The 23,093-nt window shown below is 37.6% G+C and overlaps 1 protein-coding gene across 1 annotated transcript in view; it reads right to left on the bottom strand.

The window, feature by feature from the left end:
• Window positions 1-7,766: 7,766 nt before the first annotated feature.
• arhgap25 (Rho GTPase activating protein 25) overlaps window positions 7,767-23,093 on the bottom strand; it is a 32,460-nt gene continuing 17,133 nt past the window's right edge. Inside the window, exons 5-11 of the mRNA XM_038303634.1 lie at window positions 21,997-22,201; window positions 20,534-20,666; window positions 20,370-20,443; window positions 11,607-11,728; window positions 10,367-10,521; window positions 8,717-9,261; window positions 7,767-8,603 (exon numbers count right to left, since the gene is read on the bottom strand). Coding sequence (XP_038159562.1) covers window positions 8,399-8,603; window positions 8,717-9,261; window positions 10,367-10,521; window positions 11,607-11,728; window positions 20,370-20,443; window positions 20,534-20,666; window positions 21,997-22,201 — 1,439 coding nt within the window. The 3' untranslated portion in view covers window positions 7,767-8,398. The remainder of the gene's footprint in view (window positions 8,604-8,716; window positions 9,262-10,366; window positions 10,522-11,606; window positions 11,729-20,369; window positions 20,444-20,533; window positions 20,667-21,996; window positions 22,202-23,093) is intronic.

The following is a 23,093-nucleotide window of genomic DNA, read 5'->3' as shown; positions in this document are numbered from 1 at the left end:
TCTCTGGGCCTGTTGATATCGTTGAATGTAGCAGGATGCTTCAATCAGACAACGCTGACCGTAATAAAATAAAAAGGCAATGAGGTGTAGGGCCTTCATAGTAGCTAACGGCAATCAACTTTTATCTGAGCAGAGCTGATTTACAAACTCCACAGTAAACAGTAACTCAGAAAAGCTACAAAAACATAATCAGTGTTATCTTTTATAAAGTACCCAACTCCTTTTGGATACCATTTTTGTAACCAACTGAAAACTTTAGTGCAAATACCCTGTTTTATTGAAAAATAAGTTAAGCAAACTTTTTTTACATAAGTATAATCTGATTTATTTATTTTTTTGTTAATACATAAGAGTAGATACAACCATTGATGTGATGACTGAAGCCTTGAAGGAAGAACTAATTTGATAACTTTTTGGTTAAAAAGTCTTTATTTTAGGTTCTATAAGTAGGAAAGGAGGAAGATCTTTTAGTTATCAGACTCCTCTCCTGTGGAACCAACTACCAGCTTTAGTTCATGAGGCAACACCCTGTCTACTTATAAGGCTAGGCTTAAAACTTTCTTTTTGATAAGGCCGATAGAGTTGCACAGGTTATACTGAACCAGTGGCGGCCAATAGAGGGCACTAGGGCGCCTCCCCACCAGCCCAATGACCTCGATTGAGACATAATAAAAAATAAAAATAAAAAATGAAAATTTAATTATAAAATTAAAATATTTCGAAATATATTGATACATATCTTTTAGAAATGCAGGACAAAAATTTTTTAGTCTTTAATGATGTGTAAATCGTCATTTCACTTTTCATCGGATTGGTGACGTATTTCTGCCCTCGCGCGCAAAAATGTTTGCCGATTGACTTTTGTTAAAAGTTGTATATGCGCAGCAGCTCCTCTGCAATACAGAAGTATAGGAGATCTCTTGGCGCACCCAAGTCATGCCCTGAGGTGACAGGAAGTCTTGTCACAGACAACTGCTATGATTGACAGGTCAAGTCGCGGGAGGGACACAAACTTACCAAGAGGTGAAACTGTTTTGACCTGATCAACTAAACATCCAAATTAATGAGCAGTCCAAAAGACAGGACCTTTTTTCGGGATCTGGTTTACAAGGCTTGGCTAACTGCATGTAGTGAGGCTAACGATTTTATTCTGCTGCCTTGACAACCTGCCCTTTTCACACTGCAGGATCTGACCCAGCATGGATAAAGACAGGTAGAACTTTTTCAGACAAGAAAAAGAAGCATGAACAATCTGGGATTCACAAGGAAAATAATATAATATAATGTACTTTTTCTAGATGTTAATTTGCATAGTTGCTCTTAAATAAACACATTTACAGAAAATAAATAGTTTCTCGATATTAAAAAAGTATAAAGCTGTCTAACAGCTTCTATGATTAAACTGCTACATTATTTTTTTTAGGTTTGTGATACAACATTGGACCATACAAAACACAGATTTGTCTTCACAAAGCCTCAGAAGGGCAAGATTTATGTACAAAAAGTAAACCTGTACATAATATTATGTTTTGTTTTTATAGTGTTTTGATAATGGTTTTTGTTTTTGGCATATACTGGTGTGATAATTTAATAAATGTTTGATTGGTTTTTGGTATACATCTAATTTTAATTTATAGCCCCCCCGGAGAAAACTCCATGAGTCGCCACTGGCCTAAGCTATCTTTATGTTACTGTAGGCTTTGGCTGCTGGAGGACATAGGGACCACTTCTGATTCTGCTCCATTCAATCGCCAATGCAGTATTTGTTAGTTTAACCCTTTATGACCTTTCTGCTTTTCTCATAATAGTTTCTTCTGGGCTGGTCCTGTTTTCTGTGAGACCATCCTAGAGGGAAATATCAGCTGGACTGTGGCCATCAACACAATCAATTATATATATCTTTTTTCTTTTACCTTGTTCTGTTTAGTGGTAGCAGAACAGAAATCTAAATACCATGCTATGCTGAACAACTGTGCTTTGCCAAGGCAGGCTTTGTTGGTGAGAAGCCCCCCTTGATTACCCAAAACTGCTTTATTTAATAATTTTGTTACCAAATTTAAATGTGTCCTTTAATGCCGAACCTGACAGAGGGACAGAAGAAAGAAAATCAGTGGAAAGGAGAAAGATCTTTTAGACAGAAAGGGAAAGAGGAAAAAGAAAAGGAAAAAAGCAAAGACATCAAAACCATACCACCAGCTGCTCTGTCTGTAAAAAAGAAACTGATTCTTGTGGGTAATCCAGGTGGAGAACCAATAGGAGCTCCTGCAAAAAGACAAAAGGAAAACAAAAGTAAAAGTAACAAAAGCAAAAACACTAGTAGCGGGGACATTAGTGGAATTCTCAGAATTGTACAACAACTGTGCAAAAGCTTATGGAGGCGGATGTCTTAGTAACTGACTGTGTGTGTGCGAAAAAGGCATTGAGAATTAGCCTTAGCTAAAATGTTGTAGTGTGTGACATGATGCATGAAACATACTTGTCCCTATCAAAAATGAGAATATGCAGCCCAGGTTTTCCAGATTGTACTCAGCTTTGGTGCCACATTCAATTATATACAGGTGCTGGTCATAAAATTAGAATATCATGAAAAAGTAGATTGATTTCAGTAATTCCATTTAAAAAGTGAAACTTGTATATTATATTCATACATTACATACAAACTCATATATTTCAGATGTTTATTTTGTTTAATTTTGATGATAACAAATGACAACAAATGAAAATCTCAAATTCATCATATCAGAAAATTAGAATATTACTGAAGACCAATAAAAACAAAGGATTTATAGAAATGTTGGCCAACTGAAAAGTATGAACATGAAAAGTATGAGCATGTACAGCACTCAGTATTTAGTTGGGCCTCCTTTGGCCTGTATTACTGCAGCAATGCGGCGTGGCATGGAGTCGATCAGTCTGTGGCACTGCTCAGGTGTTATGATAGCCCAGGTTGCTCTAATAGTGGCTTTTAGCTCTTCTGAATTGTTGGGTCTGGTGTATTGCATCTTCTTCTTCACAATACCCCATAGATTTTCTATGGGGTTAAGGTCAGGAGAGTTTGCTGGCCAATTAAGAACAGGGATACCATGGTCCTTCAACCAGGTACTGGTAGCTTTGGCACTGTGTGCAGGTGCCAAGTCCTGTTGGAAAATGAAATCTGCATCTCCAAAAAGTTGGTCAGCTGCAGGAAGCATGAAGTGCTCTAAAACTTCCTGGTATGTGGCTGCGTTGACCCTGGACCTCAGAAAACACAATGGACCAACACCAGCAGATGACATGGCACCCCAAACCATCACTGACTGTGGAAACTTTACACTGGACTTCAAGCAACGTGGATGAAGTGCCTCTCTTCTTTTCCTCCAGACTCTGGGACCTTGATTTCCAAAGGAAATGCAAAATTTACTTTCATCAGAGAACATGACTTTGGACCACTCACCAGCAGTCCAGTCCTGTTTCTCTTTAGCCCAGGCAAGACGCTTCTGACGCTGTCTGTGGTTCAAGAGTGGCTTGACACAAGGAATGCGACAGCAGAAACCCATGTCTTTCATACGTCTGTGTGTGGTGGTTCTTGAAGCACTCACTCCAGCTGCAGTCCACTCTTTGTGAATCTCCCCCACATTTTTGAATGGGTTTTGTTTCACAATCCTCTCCAGGGTGCGGTTATCTCTCTTGCTTGTACACTTTTTTCGACCACATCTTTTCCTTCCCTTCGCCTCTCTATTAATGTGCTTGGACACTGAGCTCTGTGAACAGCCAGCCTCTTTAGCGATGACCTTTTGTGTCTTGCCCTCCTTGTGCAAGGTGTCGATGGTCGTCTTTTGGACAACTGTCAAGTCAGCAGTCTTCCTCATGATTGTGTAGCCTATAGAACTAGACTGAAAGACCATTTAAAGGCTTTTGCAGGTGGTTTGAGTTAATTAGCTGATTAGAGTGTGGCACCAGGGGCCATCAATTTTGAACCTTTTCACAATATTCTAATTTTCTGATATGATGAATTTGAGATTTTCATTTGTTGTCATTTGTAATCATCAAAATTAAACAAAATAAACATCTGAAATATATGAGTTTGTATGTAATGTATGAATATAATATACAAGTTTCACTTTTTAAATGGAATTACTGAAATCCATCTACTTTTTCATGATATTCTAATTTTATGACCAGCACCTGTATGATAGAGTTGGGCCAGTTTTTCAGTACTTAGTAATGTTTCTCTCCTAGACATAGCTACAGTAGGGGCTCAGATGTTGCTGTGGCTGGTTGTGTGCTCTCTTTTATCCTTTTTAGCATCCCTTATAGCTCATTTGCTTAACAGTTTCTCTCCTAAGCAAATCTTACCTATCAAGCTAGTTTACTGGTAACATATCTCACACAGAAAGTATTTATGTATCAGTGCATCTGTGTTTTCTGTGTCTGCTTCTGTCTCCGTGAACCCCTAACTGGCCTCACACTAAGCCTGGTTCTGCTGGAGGTTTTTCGTTTTTGAAAAGGATTTTTTCACTCTTCCAGCATTTATGTTTAGTATGAGGGACAAAATGCAAGCAAATATCTACAGTAAATGGTTTCATGAAATTAGCTAGATTTCCTTAGATAAAAAAAAAAAAAAAAAAAAAATGGATAATTTGACTGAAATGTTCTGTATAGTTCATGACTTTTATTGGGAATGTACTTTATGAACAGGCTGTATGGTTCTGGAAGAGTCAAAGACCCAAGGCTGGGGGTCGAAACCAGGATCTTCTTGTTGCACGATAACAGTCCTTGTTTAAGACAATTGCTTCTTGATGGGAGGCTTCCCCCCCCATTAAATAAACAATATTCTAATTGAAGTTTATCTGAAGAAGAGAAACTTACTGAGGCCAGCACTGGAAAAACGATCTAGAAATAAGTACAAATTTCTTAAATTAAGTGTATTTAGCCTCAGTTTGAATAGGTACATGAGATTGTTTGCCAATGAAGTATTTATACACTTAAAATAAAATAATTAGATAATATGAACTTGAAATATGACAATATAATTGTGTTTTCTTATTTTAATTGTAAATTTTCTTGTTTCATTGGCAAGATGTCTCTTTTACCTCCTCAATCGAAGAAAAAATGCACTTATTTTAAGAAAAAACGACTTATCTAGATTTAGATTTTTTCCAGTGAGGGGACTTAAGACATTTTCTCCCAACAAGCAACACAATGAGATCCAAAATGGCCACACTCTATGTTATGTAAATGCTCCCAGTAAAATGCTCTGATTACATTCACGGTCAGTGAATCCACAACTTATGAAAACTTTCTCAATTAGTCACTGGAATTCTCTTCCACCATGCAACTGTCCACCATTCCTGAGCTTTTTCGTGTGACCCCCCAGATACACTCCTGATTTCACAGTGCGTCACAGAGAAGGGAAAGAATGAGCTTTTCCTGCTTCTGCCACTCAGCTGCCAGGCTGACAGTTGACAGACGTGCTGTTATCTGCTGCTTTGTTGAACTGCTGCACCAACAGACTATCACATCTTCCTGATGGGCTTAAGAAGGCTCGATAGCACACACAGCTCAGCCTGGCCTGGCTCCATATGGTCTCCATTACGGATCCCGCATTGTAATAAATGTGGATTTGTGGGTGCGACAGAAATAACGCCTAAAACCAGACTTTCAAACAGTCCGGTTCTGTGCTCTTATATAGTTTCCCAGTTTTATGATTCCCAGGTGTTTCTCAAGTATGATAAGAAAATCTTCTGACTTCATACCATATGTCTTTTCAGTCAGGATAAAAGATGGAAAATCAATGAAATGCTAAGTGCCATTGTGCTGTAAGCATGAATCATCCTTAGAAGTTAGAATAGATCTCCTATAAACTTCATTGTGTTTGTGGGCGATGTGTTTACGACCTTACCAACTGTGCCCCTGAGGGAAATATTTGGTTGTTATAGCTGCTTAAAAGTTGATTGATGTTTAAAAGCACATTCTTTTTCTTTTAAAGAATAGTTTTAAAACCTAATGTGATTTATTGCTTGTAACTGAAAGCAATTGTACAACATACCAAAATGCAGCACCAAGACCAAACACCTAAAAGAATAAGGATTTAAAGCATTGAACCAAAAAAGGATCTTTAAATTATGCACAGATTTATTTCATTATTAGGCGTTGTGATCTTAAAAAATGCTGCTGCTATGAATGTGACATATGTTGTCACATTACTGAAAAATAAGAGAAAGTGATTTACGTTGCCATGTAAATATATATGATAAACAGTTTAAAAATGTTGCTTGCATGCCTGGTTGCACCCTTTTTTATTCATTTAGTCTAAACCTCTACAAATCTATAACACTATCCGGACATCTCTTGTCCAAAGCCCTCCTTGAAAAGATTCTGTCGGTTTCAGGTCTGGATTTAATCTAAGCTATTCAAATTGTTTTGCTTTTTCTTGTAAAATACATTCTTTAGCTAGTTTATCTGTATGTTAAGATGAAAAATAATCCTTCCTCTTTCCCCCTTCAGCTGTTACCTGAATGGATCATTTTCTTCACCTAAATAAAAATTGCAATACAACACCCATGGTGTTGTTTTTGTAAAAACAATACGAATTTTGGCTCTTGTTTAGAGTTTGGTTTTATAAGAACATAAAACATCTTGCACAAGAATTTGGAAAAATGTTAACATTTTCTCTTGAGACCTTTAAACACTAGTAGCAATTTGACTTTCTGAGCCTGCCGCCTTTGCAAAACATGGCTTTGGGAAAGAAAACTGGAGATACTAAAAGGAACTGAAATTTTTTAAGGTTAAACTGATTCACCAGGCGGTTGTGAACTTAAGAAGTATAAAAAGAGAAACAGAATCTCTTGTAGAATCTGTTAGTTTAATCTCTAACATTATGCTCTCTCTGCTTTTTCTCAAAGTAGCTTTGCCTAGTCTGGCCATCCTGGAGAGAAATATCAGCCGTGCTGCTGCCATCTACTCCTTTGTTTATAGATGTTGGAGATTGGCCTGTTTTACAGTGTAGTCCTGTTTCTCTGACTGTGACTGATTGGATGTGCTCTCTTCATCCTCTGACATGGGGGTTGGTTCGGAGGTCGTCTGCCTGGCTGTGTGTTTCCTGGACGGGGCCGCCTTTTACAGCTGCTTTTTGTATCTCTGCTTCTGTCTCCTTGAACCCCACTCAGCCTTGGCAGATGGCCGCTCACACTGAGCCTGGTTCTGCTGGAGGTTTCTTCCTGTTAAAAGGGAGTTTTTCTTCTCCACTGTCACTACATCATGCTTAGTGTGAGGGACTGCGTTCTAGTTAATGAGTCAATGCAATCAACTTGTCTTCCTTAGATAGAAAACTTTGAATCAATTTGACTGTATGATCTGGTGAACTGTAAAATGCCTTGAGATTACGCGTTTTGTAAATTTGCGCTATATAAATAAACTGAGCTGAATTGATTCAATTCAATCAAAACTGAAACATAGGGAAAAATTGGGCAAGTGCACCATATCATCACCAGATTATTGAAGCTGAATAAGACTTGTTTGGCTTTTAGGTGAATAGTTGAGGTTATATATAAAGCTTTAAAATCAAAAGCAGTGTTGAAAAGATCCACTTAATTAAATTAAAACTGTGGTACAAATGATCCACTGTATTTCCAAGATTTTCTTAAAGCAATAATAACAACTCTGATGTGCTAAAGATGGGAAAGTCAAGCATGAAACTAAATATCAGCTTCTAATTAACAAGGCACAAAAAAAACACTCTGATATTATTTGGGACTATCAAAGGAGACAATAAATCTAGGTAAATGTAAATTAATGTTTAACACTTTTATTTACTTTTTTTTACTATGCAAGTTAGCTCTTTTCTTACACAACGATACATTGCTTCATTCCAGTTTTCTCTTTCATTTAGCTGTGATCTTACCTTTTTTTGGATTTGTCAATTTTCTATCTGCACATAATTTGTAAAACAAATATATTCAAACTTATCTTCAAGTCTGTTGCTACAGATCAATGCAGCTGGAAGATTATTTGACTTTAATTTGTGCTTTTCTCTCACTTGCGGTAACAGAGATGGATATCTCATGTCATCCATCTGACTCTCCCAGGACTTTGATACTGTAATCTATTTTCAGAGAATAGAAGTTGTTCAGTCATTATTTTCAAAGTTCTTTTCATACTTTCCCAGTGTGGCTCTTCCCCTCCTTTACACTCTGTGTAAATGCTCCTGCAGACAAGAGTGTCTGAAGTGAATTCAAATTGAATCCAGAGCAATGACATTAGACTAATCTCAGATGCATAAGCATATGAACCAATAACTTATCTTCTACATCCCACAGAAATGAAAAAAATATTCCAACAGTGACAAACTGCTTATTTTAAATTAGTTCTGTTCAAGTTATCAGACTCATAAATACACAGACTTCTAAAGAACCTCATTTTAAGTAGAGGCTTGTTTTTTTTCCTTAACAAGGAATTGCTGAATGTCTCTTTGCAGTTCGTCATTGCGTCTCTGGGCTTCTTCCTTGCTGCGTTCTGCATTCTTCAAACAGATCTCAAGAGCAGCCACACGGCGGCGCTCTGCCTCTAGAGCAGCCTGGAGCTCTGCAACAGTGGCCTTCAGCTCCTTGTTCTGTTCTTTCAAGCTGCAAGAGTCAGAGAGAAAAACCAGAGAGTTTAGATGGGCAATAGGAATGTGGAAGTTAATTCATGCACTTGTTTTGCAGAAAAACTTGCCCCCACTGACAGCTGTACTCACGTCTTCTCAAGCTGATCAGGGTTATCCTTCTGTTCTGCCTTGCTGTTGACCTGCTGCACAGATCTGTTGGCCATCAGGCTGTCCACACTCTTCTGATGAGACAGCTCCCGTGCAGGTTGGAGGTTACTCTCAGGTTTGTGGGAGGCAGCACTGGAAGAGCTTGTGTTGTCACTCCCCCTTCGTTCACTTAATCTATTCTCCCCCTCTTTGGTATTCATGTTAGATTCTCTAAAAAATGATCCTGACGTCCGCAGATCAAGAATTTTAAAAATATCCTCAGACAAAGTTCCGCCCTTCTCCTCTCCGCTCTCACTGATGCGGCTCCACCTGTTGAGAGCATCCGCCTTGGCTGCCATCCCAGTGAGGGGGCAGTTGAATGTGGGGAGGGTCTGGGTGCGCTTGCGAGGACTTCCAGACCAATCATCTGAGCAAGGGGAGAAAGACTCCTGCAGGGCTACCTTGGGGCTGAAATCACCTCTTAGTGGTCCTGGACTATCAGCGTCTTCCTCCTCTTCTGGAGACTCAGACATAGATGCATCTCCCAGCTGAGCAAAAAAGTTAAGTTAGTATAAAATGCATATGAAGAACAAATTAGACATTTAAGCTCAGAGCAAGATACTTTTATGTGATGTAATCCTCATAAGTAGCTGTTCAGAGAGCTGGATTTATTGTTAATGATAAATATTTATGGGCTGCAGAGACTCCTTGGATTTAGTTTGTGGCAGTGGGAGGGGAGAAAAGATCTCTGTTGATTGATATCAATTCAGTTCAATTCAGTTTATTAATATAGCACCAATTCAGAACACGTCATCTCAAGGCACGTTACAGTTCACCAGATCAAAGTGATTCAAAGTCTTCTATCTAAGGAAAACCAGATGATTACACCAACTCATTGGAAGGCTTATTTTATTTCTATACTTAGCATAGTATTCTCCCTGGAAATCCAGAAAAGGCAGCCCATGTTCCGGTGTTGTCATCATCATATATACATATATATAAGAAACATCAAATAAGAAATAAGAAATTGGATGTTTATTTTGTTCATAGAAAATGCCTAGAGTATGTAGAAGGGATGTCTGTCTTCTAGTTGGTAACACAGAAAGCAAAAAGGGAGCGCTTTTTTTCTATTTATTAAGCTCCTAATTAATGCTTCTTTATCAAAGCATATAATTGTATGATATTGTTCCAGCTGTTTTGTTTCCAACATTATTTTTTCTGAACCACAAGTCTGCCTCAGCAGAAGGTCACTCTCACTAAGCCTGGCTCTGCTGGACATAGTTTTTTCTCTCTACTTTCCCTGCATACATGCAGGGTCCAAGGTCAATGAAACAATGCAAGCAACTGCCTACTGTCACTATATGGTCATCCAGGAGATGCAATCAGATAGATTTACTTACTTACAGTAAAAAAAAACTTTTAACCAATATGTCATTATGATTTGACTGAATTGTTTCGAAACTTCATAGAATAACAAAAAAAAAAAACGAATATAAATTTACCAAAGGGAGCCCTAACTTTGCTAGAAAAAAAACCCCTTTACAATTCATTACACAGAACCTCACTGAATTTGATAACAAGGAAATCACACCCATATACTGAGAATATCCCCCCATATCGCCCCCCTACACCCCCCATATCTGAAATCCATACCTCTGCAGACTCCCAACCAACAAAGCTTCGAGGGGCATTTTTCTGAGCTTCAGTCTTATTTGAAGGGGATGCTGCATGCACATCTTTGGAGATAGGAAACAAAGTTTCATGCTGTCTGATCATCACAGTCATCATCTTTTGGATCTGAGGAGTTGCTGTGAAGAGAAAAAAAAGGGCAAAGGATTATCTTCAAAGGTTCTAAGTCCTGGTCTTCAGGTACCCCTGCCTTGCATGGTTTAGGCTCCTTTCTGCCACAAACATGACTCATCAGCTATCTGCTGGACTCAATGGCTCCTGGGGAGGTCATGCAATCATAGAGAGGCATCTGGGATTTTTTAGGGATAACACTTTACAATAACTATCATTTATAAATGGTATACAGACCATTAATTATTGATTAACAGATAGATATTTTATTAATGTTTGATAATCCTTTATAAACTGCATCTAGACCATTTATAAATGTGTCTTTACAGTTTATAAATGATGGTTATGGTGTTTTTTTTTTTTATAAAGGGTAACCTAACCTAACCTGAATTGAATTGAATTTTCAACCTTTAACCAAATCAATATACTAGTCCACTGGTAATCTAACTTTTAGATTGTCTATTTTAACAGTACATATACATAGAAAGACACCATGTTAAAAGCTAAATTCTAATAAACTTATTATTCAAAAGAACCAGATTTATTTGAACCAGTCATTGCAACAGTTTAAACCAAAGCACGAAAAATTCACTGAAATACAGAACTACAAATACTCAATTATTTTCAAAACTGTGTCAATTAAAATTATTAGATCTGAGATGTGTATGTGCAAGTATACGACTATTTATATATGTATATGCATATTGATTTTTTTATTTGGCTGCAGTACTTTTGTTTATAGACAATTTCTTTTTCTTATTCATATGTAGCAATGATATACAGCAATTATTGCCCTGATTAGCTTATTTATCATGTTGTAGCACTTAGAAGTATTTATGAGGAAGCAAATTATCATGTAGTTTTTGAACCCTTTAGAAGGTTAACATCTCATCTTTTGTTATTGAAATGTTATTGAAACCAACTAATTGTATTTTCTATTTACTTCATTGTAATCTTGGAGTTTGCAAATCCTGTATTATTAATCACAGCTAATAACAATCTCTATTCCAAAACTAAACTAAACTAAACTAAACTACAGTAACTTTATTTAGGAGTACATAACAAAGACCAATGAGTTCTAGGATGGTCTCACCCTTCATAACAGTGGCCGGATCTTCTATCTGAGGTTTCAGCAGGTTGATTCCCATCACAGTAGCCAGGTTCTCCACATTCATCTTATTCACGTTGGAATGTCTCTGCACCTCAAATAAAAACCTGAAAACAAAGAGACAGCAGCAAACATCAGAGCAGGAATATCTTGATCGTACAATGCCTTGTTAAACTCCTTATATACACAGAACCTTCTCATTTTACAGCCAGAAACTATAATATACACTATTTTGAAATCCAGAGTTCCAATCACTTCCATGAGCACAGATGTATGCATCAAATATAATAGATTCAGGGCTCACAGTGTTCATACTGAAATACTGCGAACCGGACAGTATGGCATTTTTTTGCAGTCCGTCTCCTGGCATCCAAAGCTAAAGAATCAGAGGCTGATTTTAAAATGTTCAATAACAAATATACATATTTGTCTGAAGGGAGCATCTGCCCCAGGGTGCTAAATACGAAATAGGTGTGACTTTCAGCATCTTCTAGAAGGGGATAAAGAAGGTGAAACATCCCTCCATCTTCTCTTTAAAATTTGAATAGAGAACAATCTGACTGTGCTATTTTTTTCCAGCAAATTATATTTCAATGTTAAGTATTGTGTATCAAACAAAGCAAGGTTTGCATTAGTTTACATCACATATTTGTTTTTTTTCCTCTGTAATTAAAGAATGAGGAAACACAGAGTTTACGATTGATTAAAAAAAAAAACTTTTTTTTTTTTACTGAGGGATACAATGAAGCTTTTGGAATATTAAGAACAACGTCTATCTAATTTTTTTGCTGATTCTTACAAACAAAACGCAGACAGAAACTGTGATAACTTCAACTTTCTATAATCTTAGTCAAACATGTATTTATTTATTATGAGTTAAATGATTAACATTGAGTATTTGAATATGTTCCTTCTTTTTTAAACCTGTTCTGTTTTATAGCCATCCCTACAGCTCTTCATTCCACTAATGAATAAAGAAGCAATGGCTAGAGAAAGTCGTTTATTTGTGGCATTCAGAATATAATGTTGAGCCTCATCCTTTACATTTCTTTTTATTATAGTTTTTTCTCTTTTAAACTTTACTTTTTCCTGGCCATTAAGCAACACTTATTTCCATCTAAATGTATAACTGAACTGACTGCAGCAATGTAATGGTCTGAGGTCCTTTTAATGTGTTTTGCTCATGCAGGAATAAATCATTTGATTTTCACTCAACTAAGGCAGAAGGGTGTTGTTTTTGAAACTTGTGTACACACAAAATGAGGCCTGAAACCTGCATATGCTGAAGTCCAGGCAAACGTTGTGATCTATAAAAACTAAATTGTCGTGAAAATGGTTTCCCTAGCACCAATTTTGACCCATCTTTACAGCATACAAATATTTTGTAGAGAGGGGAAATGGACGACAGAGATGATGACTGTGTGTGTATGGAAGTGAATATATCATATAATTTAATTACATTATATAATATATAATGTAATTATGTTATATCATACAATATAAATATATCATAATTCCTCTCAGATATTTAATTTCACTTCCTTTGAAACTGTTATCGTAGATCAACTTCATTGGATCATAAGCTGCATGTAAAATGTGTGATAAATGCTAGCTGTGCTAAGATAACCTGTCACACAAATAAGATATATAAGCAGCTTATATCAAAATCAGAGTGCCTCATTCCTCTCCCTGATAACCAATGGGATGAGTAAAGCCACATATCAATGTTTAAATTTAACTTGGTGTAAGAAATTCACACTGTTTGCTCTAAATATTCAGATATCTTTAAAGCACCAATCTGAAATGTTGCACAATGGATGATTTTCCTATACTGGACACTTTGTAAATGGTCAAATTTCCTGATTCAATATGAAAAGTGGTTTGTGAGCTAATTGATATCTCTAGGTAAACGGGGTCCAGTACTGGAGAAAATGATCCAATTACCCATCCATGCAAAAAGTAATGCTCCAGTCTGTTTTTTAAATATTCAAAATAATCAATGTTAATGGGGAAACATCTATATATAAGATGATGCAGCATAAACAAGACGATTTAGCCCATATAAATCTTATATAAAGTTGTGCTGTTTTCCCATTTTTCCAGCTTTTTAAAAATTAATTACAGGTGTTCATCACTCTGGGGGTCTTGAGAGACAGCTCATATCAGCATCAAATTGCTCACAAATGTTAAACATAGTCAAGTATTGACTAACTCTCTGCCTCAATCCACTTTAATTAAATTCAATTCAATTTATAGATGTATAGTGCAAATATACATATATAATCTAAAGGCATTTTTACTGAGATAATTTAACCAGACCATCCACTCAGATTTGTTCTAAGTTTTCTATCCAAGGAAAATCCAGCTGATTGCAATAAGTCATTCAGGCAACACAGAGGCAGGAAGACGAGCTTCCAGCCAGTTCCCATGTCAAAGGATGAAAGAGAGCACATACAGTTAGTCACTGTAAGAAAAACAGGACTACACTGAAAAACAAGCCAAGCTCCAACATCTGTAAACATAGATGTTGATGGCAGCAGCACAGCTGATATTTCGATCCAGGAAAACAAGGAAAATCGAGACAAAGCTACTATGATGAGGAACAGCAGAGAGGGCATAAAGTTACAGATTGAACCAACAAATAAATGGGAGAATAGAGATAGAATGAAGCAGAATGATGAAAACTATGTCCTCCAGCAGTCTAAGCCTATAGCAGCATAACTATAGAGATAGCCCAGAATAACCTGAATCACTCTAACTATAAGTTTTATAAAAAAGGAAAGTGTTAAGCCTACCCTTAAAAGTAGATAGGATGTCTGCCTCATGGGCTAAAACTCGTCTTTGGTTCCACAGAAGAGGAGCATGATAAGTAAAAGATCTGCCTATCATTCTACTTTTAGAAATTCTTTAGAAATGTAGGAACCACAAGTACACTGGAAAAATGATCTAGAAATAAGTAAAAATTTCTTAAATTAAGTGTATTTACCCTTAATTTGAGTAAGTAAATGAGATACACTATATTGCCAAAAGTATTTGCTCACCCATCCAAATTATTGGAATCAGGTGTTCCAATCACTTCCATGGCCACAGGTGTATAAATTCAAGCACCTAGGCATGCAGACTGTTTTTACAAACATTTGTGAAAGAATGGGTCGCTCTCAGGAGCTCAGTGAATTCCAGCGTGGAACTGTGATAGGATGCCACCTGTGCAACAAATCCAGTCGTGAAATTTCCTCGCTCCTAAATATTCCACAGTCAACTGTCAGCTGTATTATAAGAAAATGGAAGTGTTTGGGAACGACAGCAACTCAGCCACGAAGTGGTAGGCCACGTAAACTGACGGAGCGGGGTCAGCGGATGCTGACGCGCATAGTGCGAAGAGGTCGCCAACTTTCTGCAGAGTCAATCACTACAGACCTCCAAACTTCATGTGGCCTTCAGATTAGCTCAAGAACAGTGCGCAGAGAGCTTCATGGAATGGGTTTCCATGGTCGAGCAGCTGCATCCAAGCCATACATCACCAAGTGCAATGCAAAGCGTCGGATGCGGTGGTGTAAAGCACGCCGCCACTGGACTCTAGAGCAGTGGAGACGCGTTCTCTGGAGTGACGAATCGCGCTTCTCCATCTGGCAATCTGATGGACGGGTCTGGGTTTGGCGGTTGCCAGGAGAACGGTACTTGTCTGACTGCATTGTGCCAAGTGTAAAGTTTGGTGGAGGGGGGATTATGGTGTGGGGTTGTTTTTCAGGAGCTGGGCTTGGCCCCTTAGTTCCAGTGAAAGGAACTCTGAATGCTTCAGCATACCAAGACATTTTGGACAATTCCATGCTCCCAACTTTGTGGGAACAGTTTGGAGCTGGCCCCTTCCTCTTCCAACATGACTGTGCACCAGTGCACAAAGCAAGGTCCATAAAGACATGGATGACAGAGTCTGGTGTGGATGAACTTGACTGGCCTGCACAGAGTCCTGACCTCAACCCGATAGAACACCTTTGGGATGAATTAGAGCGGAGACTGAGAGCCAGGCCTTCTCGTCCAACATCAGTGTGCGACCTCACAAATGCGCTTCTGGAAGAATGGTCAAAAATTCCCATAAACACACTCCTAAACCTTGTGGACAGCCTTCCCAGAAGAGTTGAAGCTGTTCTAGCTGCAAAGGGTGGACCGACGTCATATTGAACCCTATGGATTAGGAACGGGATGTCACTTAAGCTCATATGTGAGTCAAGGCAGGTGAGCAAATACTTTTGGCAATATAGTGTAATTTGCCAATGGAATGAGTATTTTTAGTCTTAAAATAAGATGATTAGATAACATGCACTTGAAATTAGACAATGCAATTGTGTTTTCTTATTTTAAGTGTAAATTGTCTCGTTCCATTGACAAGATGCCTCTTTTACCTCCTCAATTCAAGACAAAATGCACTTATTTCAAGAAAAAATTGCTTATTTAAATGTTGATTTTTTTCAGTGTAAACCTGCAGATTTAAAAGTGAAGTTAGGAACATGGGGTACAATCAGTTCACTGATATAAGACAGAGCTTGTCCATTTAAGGCTTTGTATGTGAGAAAGAGGATTTCAAATGTTATTCTGGACTTCACAGGAAGCCAACGAACAGAAGCTAGGATAGCTTCTCTTCAAATATAATCTATTTAATTTTAATCGGAACTCTGGCTGCAGTGAATTACAATAGAGGGTAACGAATTGCCATGAACTTGTTTCTCAGCATCACCCCTGAACAGGATATTTCTAATTCTTGCAATATTCCAAAGATGACAGAAGGGAATTCTATTAATGTATTTGTATTTAAACAACAGTTCCTGATCAAAAAAGATACCAAGATATTACTATATTAAGTGAGATTCAGAAGTCTAATCATATATAATTGAATAACAGATTTGGCCTTAGTACTGAACCCTGTGGTACTCCACAGGTAACCCTTGAGCTTGAGGAGGATTTATCATTAACGTAAACAAACTGAAATTGGTCAGACAGGTAAAATTGAAATCAGTCTAATGCTGTTCCTTTAATTCTTAAAAAAAATATTTAGGTCTTTCTAAAAGAATATTATGATCAACTGTGTCAAATGCAGCAACGAGATCTAACAGGACAAGTAAAACTAAAAGTTCATTATCTGAGGCCATTGTTAGTGACTTTTACCAGAGCTGTTTCAGTGCTATGATGAGCTCTAAAACCAGATTGAAACTTGTTAAAACGTTCATTATGGTAAGTGCTCACACATTTGATTGAAATATCATCTATTTTCACAAGAATTTGTAAAAAGAAAGGAAGATCGGATATAGCTTTATAATTGACCAGGTCATCTGGGTCAAGAGACTTTCTTAAGGTTTCTTTAGAAAAGATTTAATTATAGCTACATTAAAAGCCAGGGATATATATCCCTGTAACAGGGATAGGTTAATCACATCTAAAATGGAGGAGGAAATCAGACGGAAAACTTTCTGAAATAACATTTCCAGAACTGGATCTAACATACAAGTTGACGTTTTAGAGGGATGCCAATGACCTTTTTTTTTTTATATATAGAATCTATCTTATTTACAAAGAATCCCATAAAAAACATTACTGCTAAGAGTAGTGGGAATGGATGGTTCAATTTTATACAGCTGTTAAGGGTTTTTCCAGACTGGTTAGGATTCCCATAGGTAAGTAGAGCACCATTTTCTCTCCAGTTTCCTAGCATTTTTCTTTCAAGCGTCCAGCTCTGCATTAAAGCCAGGTTTCTATTTTTAAAGTATTTCTATTTTTAAAGGGGCTACATTGTCCAGTAAGCAGGAAACTAGTAACCACATCTACAAAATAATCGATTTGTGAGGGGGAATAATTTAAATGTTTCCCCTCTGTTGGGCCCATCAATTATACAGATGAAATAAAAAGTAGAACAGATTCTTTAAAATTTATAACTGCATCATATGATATTGATCTGCTAAAGTTAAACCTTCTTTTTTTGGGGGAGAAGGCTGTTAATGTAAATTTAATGGTTACAAAAAATTGTGATCAAAAGGGACAGGGGTTTGAGGAAATACTGTTATTCCTTCAAACTCAATGCCCTATGTCAGCACAAGGTCCAAAGTATGAAGATGAGAAGGTGTGAGACTACTCACGTTTTAAACAAAGCCAATTGTGTCTAAGATAGCATTTAGGGACAAAATAATTGTCTAGAATTATCCATAAATCTGAGATGTCACCGCCAGTGATAAGTGCATTGCTGCCTTGATCTCTTTGTTAATATGATCAGTCCACATCAGACTTGGACATCCTCATTAATAAGTCTTCCATTAATCTACTGCAGCTATCAAACATATTTGTCTGGCTACACATGACTCACTAACATATCTATTTCGGCTTCTGTTAAACTGCATTTATTTTGCTCTTTTGGCTGTGGTAACCATGAGAGGCAATCATCAGCTGGCTCTTTTCAAAATACATTGACATTTATACAGTGCTTGCATGGACCAATTATGGTTGAATGTGAAGAGGGACGAACAGGTGGTGGAGCCTCGGATACACACTTTGAGGTAGAGCTGTGATCAACAAAGGAAAATTGCTTGGTTTTGTGCTTGAGCATGATTTTATGAATCTGAATTTTTGAGGGGCCATAATCTATCTTCACATCTGGTGTATGTACAATTTCAAGTGTAGATTTTATGCAATTATTTAAAAATGAAACCCCAGATTTTTATTTCTCATCTTAACATAACCACAGGTGTCAAAGTCCAGTCTTGAAGGGTGGTGTCCTACAAGTTTTAAATGAGTTGATACTTTAACCCACATCTTAGTCAATTAATTAGGATATTAGCAGAACTCTGGAGAACTTGGCTGTTACTAAGGATGTAAATAAGCCAATTAATTAAGGTATATTGGACCAGGGAAATATCTAAAGGTTGCAGGATATCGGTTTGACACCTATTGTAAATCCAGCTGGAATTCCACACAGACTATTGTTGTCTATCATAAACAGAGATTTTAAGTATAACTGTAGCTTAGATGAAAGTCCCCCTGCTCTCTGTTCCTCATAGTAATTACAGTGATGCTTTTTACTACAGTATAAACTTACCCCTCCAGCCATGCTTGATTAATAGGTAATTAGTCATGACTTACATTTATCCGCCCATTCTGAGTCAGTATTCAGGTTTTATAACTGATTTCAACCTGGATTAATCCTTTTCTTCCTGTTCTTGTGAGCAAAGACTCTTAAAGGGTGCTTAAAAAAGAGACATGCCCCTCTGTTGGAGCCTTTTTGAGGTACTCAGTGTAATGAGTGAGGCATACCAATGGCCTGGACTTTCATGATTTTGGTGCTGATGGCTGGCTTGATCATTTTAATCACCTGTCTAGTTCTGCCCTACTTCTCATCACTGCTCACCTGATCCACCTACACCTGCTTCTATTTAAACTCCTTGGTCCCAGCCACCAGTGCTAGATTACTCTTGAGCCTTTGCTGTAGAGAGTTTCTTATGTTTGTCTGATCCTGACCTGTTTTGTATTCGGACCTTTGAGCCTGTCTGTCCCGTCTGTTTCCCTGACCTGTCTTCGGACATCTGCAGGATTCTTCCTATGGACTGATCCTGGATCTGCCTTCTAACCTCGACCTGGATTATTCTGCCTTCCTTCGTCTGCTTGGGTCTGACCTCCTGCCAGTTCTGCAGCCTTCTAGGCTTCAGTGCCTGGAAGCAGCGTCCGCTGCATCTTGTCTGCCATGTTCACTGTGCATGGACTGAAATGTCAAACCAGGTTAGTGACTCTCAATCATCCTCCATCAGATTATCATGGTCACTAACCTGTGTTTCTCCCCAGTAGACATTACAGCCCTAGAAGCCCTACACACTGCTACTGCAGATCTGCAGCAAATAGTTTAAATTGACGCTTTTTAAGTTATTCCACTGTCTATCTTGCCTGAATTCTTTGTCCTATACTTTCTGAGCCTTTACATGGAATAAATCCGCCTTTTAGGGGTGCTCAAACTGGCAGCCCGTCCCTGTGTGCTCATGAAGTTGCGCAGTGATGGTGCTGAATTTGAGCAAATACCATTTTTCTGTCTTCCTTTTATTCTCATTCATGACCAGGAAATAGTTGAGTCGGTAGTGATTGAAATACAATAAAAATGTATCTGTTCAACAGTTCAAATAAAAATTATTACATCTAATAGACATTTTGGACTTTTTGGACCTTTTTAACAGACATTTATATATCTTTTTCGTGAGAGCTGGAACAATACATTTTGGCCAGTCCTCACAAGCTTGGTTTAGGCTGGAGAATTGGGCTTCATTTAGGGTTAGGGCAGTAATTGTTAGGGTTATTGTCAGTGAATAGACTGAAAAACAATGGAGATCAATGGGAGTCAGTATTAGAGAGATCAACATACCAGTAGTCAGACTGCATATGTTTTTGCAACTGTACATAAATGATTAAAAGCCTGTTTATATAGCTTTTTCAAGTCAGGAGAATTGACCAAAGTGCTTAACACTACATTCATTCCTTCACCCATTCAATGCCCCGGGGCTCGTTGACAGACGCCATACACCAAGCCCTCTAATCACCATCAATAGGCAACGCAAGCAAAGTGTTATGCCCAGCAACACAACACCACTGAAATCTAGAGACAGGGCTGAACCAACAACCCTTCAGTTGCAGGGTGATGTCATTTGCAAGAAATATCAGGTAGGTGAAGACTGGGAATATAGCATGCTCTTCTCCATTTGGTGTGTGCATCAATGTTTCACTCACCGACAGACATAACGGAGAATGTTGTAGTTGGCTCTGGGAAGAAGAGCTATTTGTTTTTCCAGTTTTTCCCAGCCCTGCAGGGACACATATCCAACAGATTCAAAGCCTGTTAAAAATAAAGTGTGCTCAGATATATTGCTAAATTCCTTGGTAATACTGCATACCTCTCTGCCGTTGGGGTCTAACAGGTTAGTGCAGTCCAAGAAGTCTTGATACTGAGACCATGGTACCACAGGTTCAGGGAGCTCCCTCAGGTACAGTTTGAGCAGGGACGCCACCGTGTGGACATCTGTGTCACTGTGGAAACATTATACAGTTAACATCTTCTTAAAGCATTATGGTTAATATAAAACCTGGATCAAAAGCATAAAATAATTTTTTTTTTCTTCAGTGTTATAGGGATTGTTCCATGCTTTTAGGTGTAAATAAACATATTTTTCCCTCTGCATTAAAAAAGGGTTTTAGTCATGTCAAAGTGAAAAGGCTGTATGTGTTTTTATTCTTTACCAAGCAAATGAAATCTTTTTGAAATGTGGACAAAAATACATTTGCATCAGCACTTTAAAAATGCTCTGGTACAACTTATCAACAAGAGATTATATGGCAGTTTTGAAACGACCCAAAACCCATCGTTCCACAGTGTAAAGGCTTCTTCACAAATCAGACTCATATCAGGCATTAAAACTAATCTGATTGTATTTCAAAGCAAACTCAGCTCAATGCTAGACAATAAAAAAAATAAAAGATAGCGAAATCCATCACAGACTTTAAAGGCCTTAGTAAAAGTTAAACCACAGACCACTTGGAGCATGGCCATTTGACATTTAAAACCAAAGTAAAGCACAGTTAGAAAAAACAAAACCCAAATTATTAGCAAAAACATCTTACATGCAATGCCAAGTGGTGAGATGATGATGATAATGTTGAGGATGATGACGGTGATGATTTGGGCTTGTCTTGAAATAAGAGTCTCAAATCTAATGAGTTATGGGGCGTTTTTATGTACTTTTATTCACAGCGTCTCCATTTTGGCTTCTGCTTTGTTTTATAAACAGGGAAAATATGCAATACAATTATAAATCCTGGTACAAAAAAAAAACTAATACCTTTTACTTTACATTATTTATTGTTATACAAGTGCAAATCTTCATGATTATACATGTGTTTGATATTTTAAGCAGTATAATTTGGTTCATTGCTTAGCCTGGCCTCAGCTTTTAACCTGTCATACATAAGAATACAGGCAACAAGTTGGGGACAAAGGAACGTTCTAGTGTGCAGTGCCCTGTCAGAGGAGCTTGTGATGTTGAGTTGGTTAGAACAGGATGTGGTCTCGCCCTCAGCTCATTGAATGCTGAAATCTTTCAGTCTCACTCTACTTCTCTCTCTTTCCTCCATTTTTTTTTTGTTTGTTTTTTGCTTTATGAAATGTCTCCTTTTATGGCAGTGGCTTTCTTTACTTCTAGATTTTCCACATAGGTCAGACCGTGACCTATTAAATGATTTTCCATTGCAAAATTTCTACAACTTAGATTTACTTTGCTTGGTGTATAATTAGCAAAACAGTGGAATTATTAAAAGCATGCAACCCATATTGTTTTTCATACTACAGTTGTCAGTACATTACCTTGGGAACGACGGCCTTTCTCCTGCATCAAAAGCATCTCTGAACTGTTTGACTGCGTTGTCCTGACCAGGAAGGCGGAAGATTCCCTCCTCTTCCAGCCCATGCTCTGTGATGAACTCTACACACTTCTGCACCAGGATTGGTACTGTGTGAGGTCCAAAGCGCTGTTCATATGTTAATGTGTCTATGAGACTCTTTCCAAAAACTGTTGGAGAAGAAACACAGAAGATTTGATGATTCTTGACTCTTTAGAGCAGTATGTTAGTGTTGATCAAAACAGGATTTTGTTTTTATATTACAAAACCTCAGAAACGCAGACAGTTTGCTGCTATAATGTTATGACCTGCATTCAGTGGGCCACCGGAACTTTGTTACAGTCCTATGAAGTATATATATATATTATACATTTTCCCCTTTGCATGCTTGTTAATTTTAGATTTTTAATCAGACATGTTAGTTCCTCTAACAATGTCAGACAAAATAATCTAAGAACAAAATGAGTGTAAATGTTTTTCAAACATGTACACTTCTTTTCAAAAGACTAGGAGAAAAAAAGAAGTTTCAAAACTATGAAGAATCTATCGCCTGTCCTTTAAATCAAAAATGAACTGTGATTAACCACACGCACTGTCTTCTTTTTCACTTACCACATCTGGTGAGGTCTGACAACCTAGAAGCCTGTAGAAGAATAGAATGACCAACGGAAAACCCAACTCATGAGGTAGAGGCCTGAAATATCTCGGCATTTCCATATTAGTCCCTGATCTTATGAGATTCAACAATGAATAAGAATATAAGTTATTGATCTATCTCATACTGAGGAAACATTTATTTTTATTATTGCTATACAATCCATTTGTTTAAAAAAAAATCTACATTTTTAGAGTTCCCACTGTGTTTAATGACTGGTGGCTGTGTGGGGGTTTCCATAGTGAGCCAAAATTGTACATTTTCAAGTGGGAATGCTTATGCATTCCCACTTATTGTTTTTCACTTTTAATTTTTCTGACTTTGTATCAATTTGACTGTATGATCTGGTTGAACTGTAAAGTGCCTTGAGATGACATGTGTTGTGCATTGGCGCTATATAAATAAAC

Source organism: Cyprinodon tularosa, unplaced genomic scaffold (genome assembly GCF_016077235.1).
Source record: "Cyprinodon tularosa strain WSP-4 unplaced genomic scaffold, ASM1607723v1 ctg515, whole genome shotgun sequence".
Taxonomy (NCBI): Eukaryota; Metazoa; Chordata; class Actinopteri; order Cyprinodontiformes; family Cyprinodontidae; genus Cyprinodon; species Cyprinodon tularosa.
Note: the sequence above shows the minus strand (reverse complement) of the source record. Positions and strands in the feature narration are given on the sequence as shown.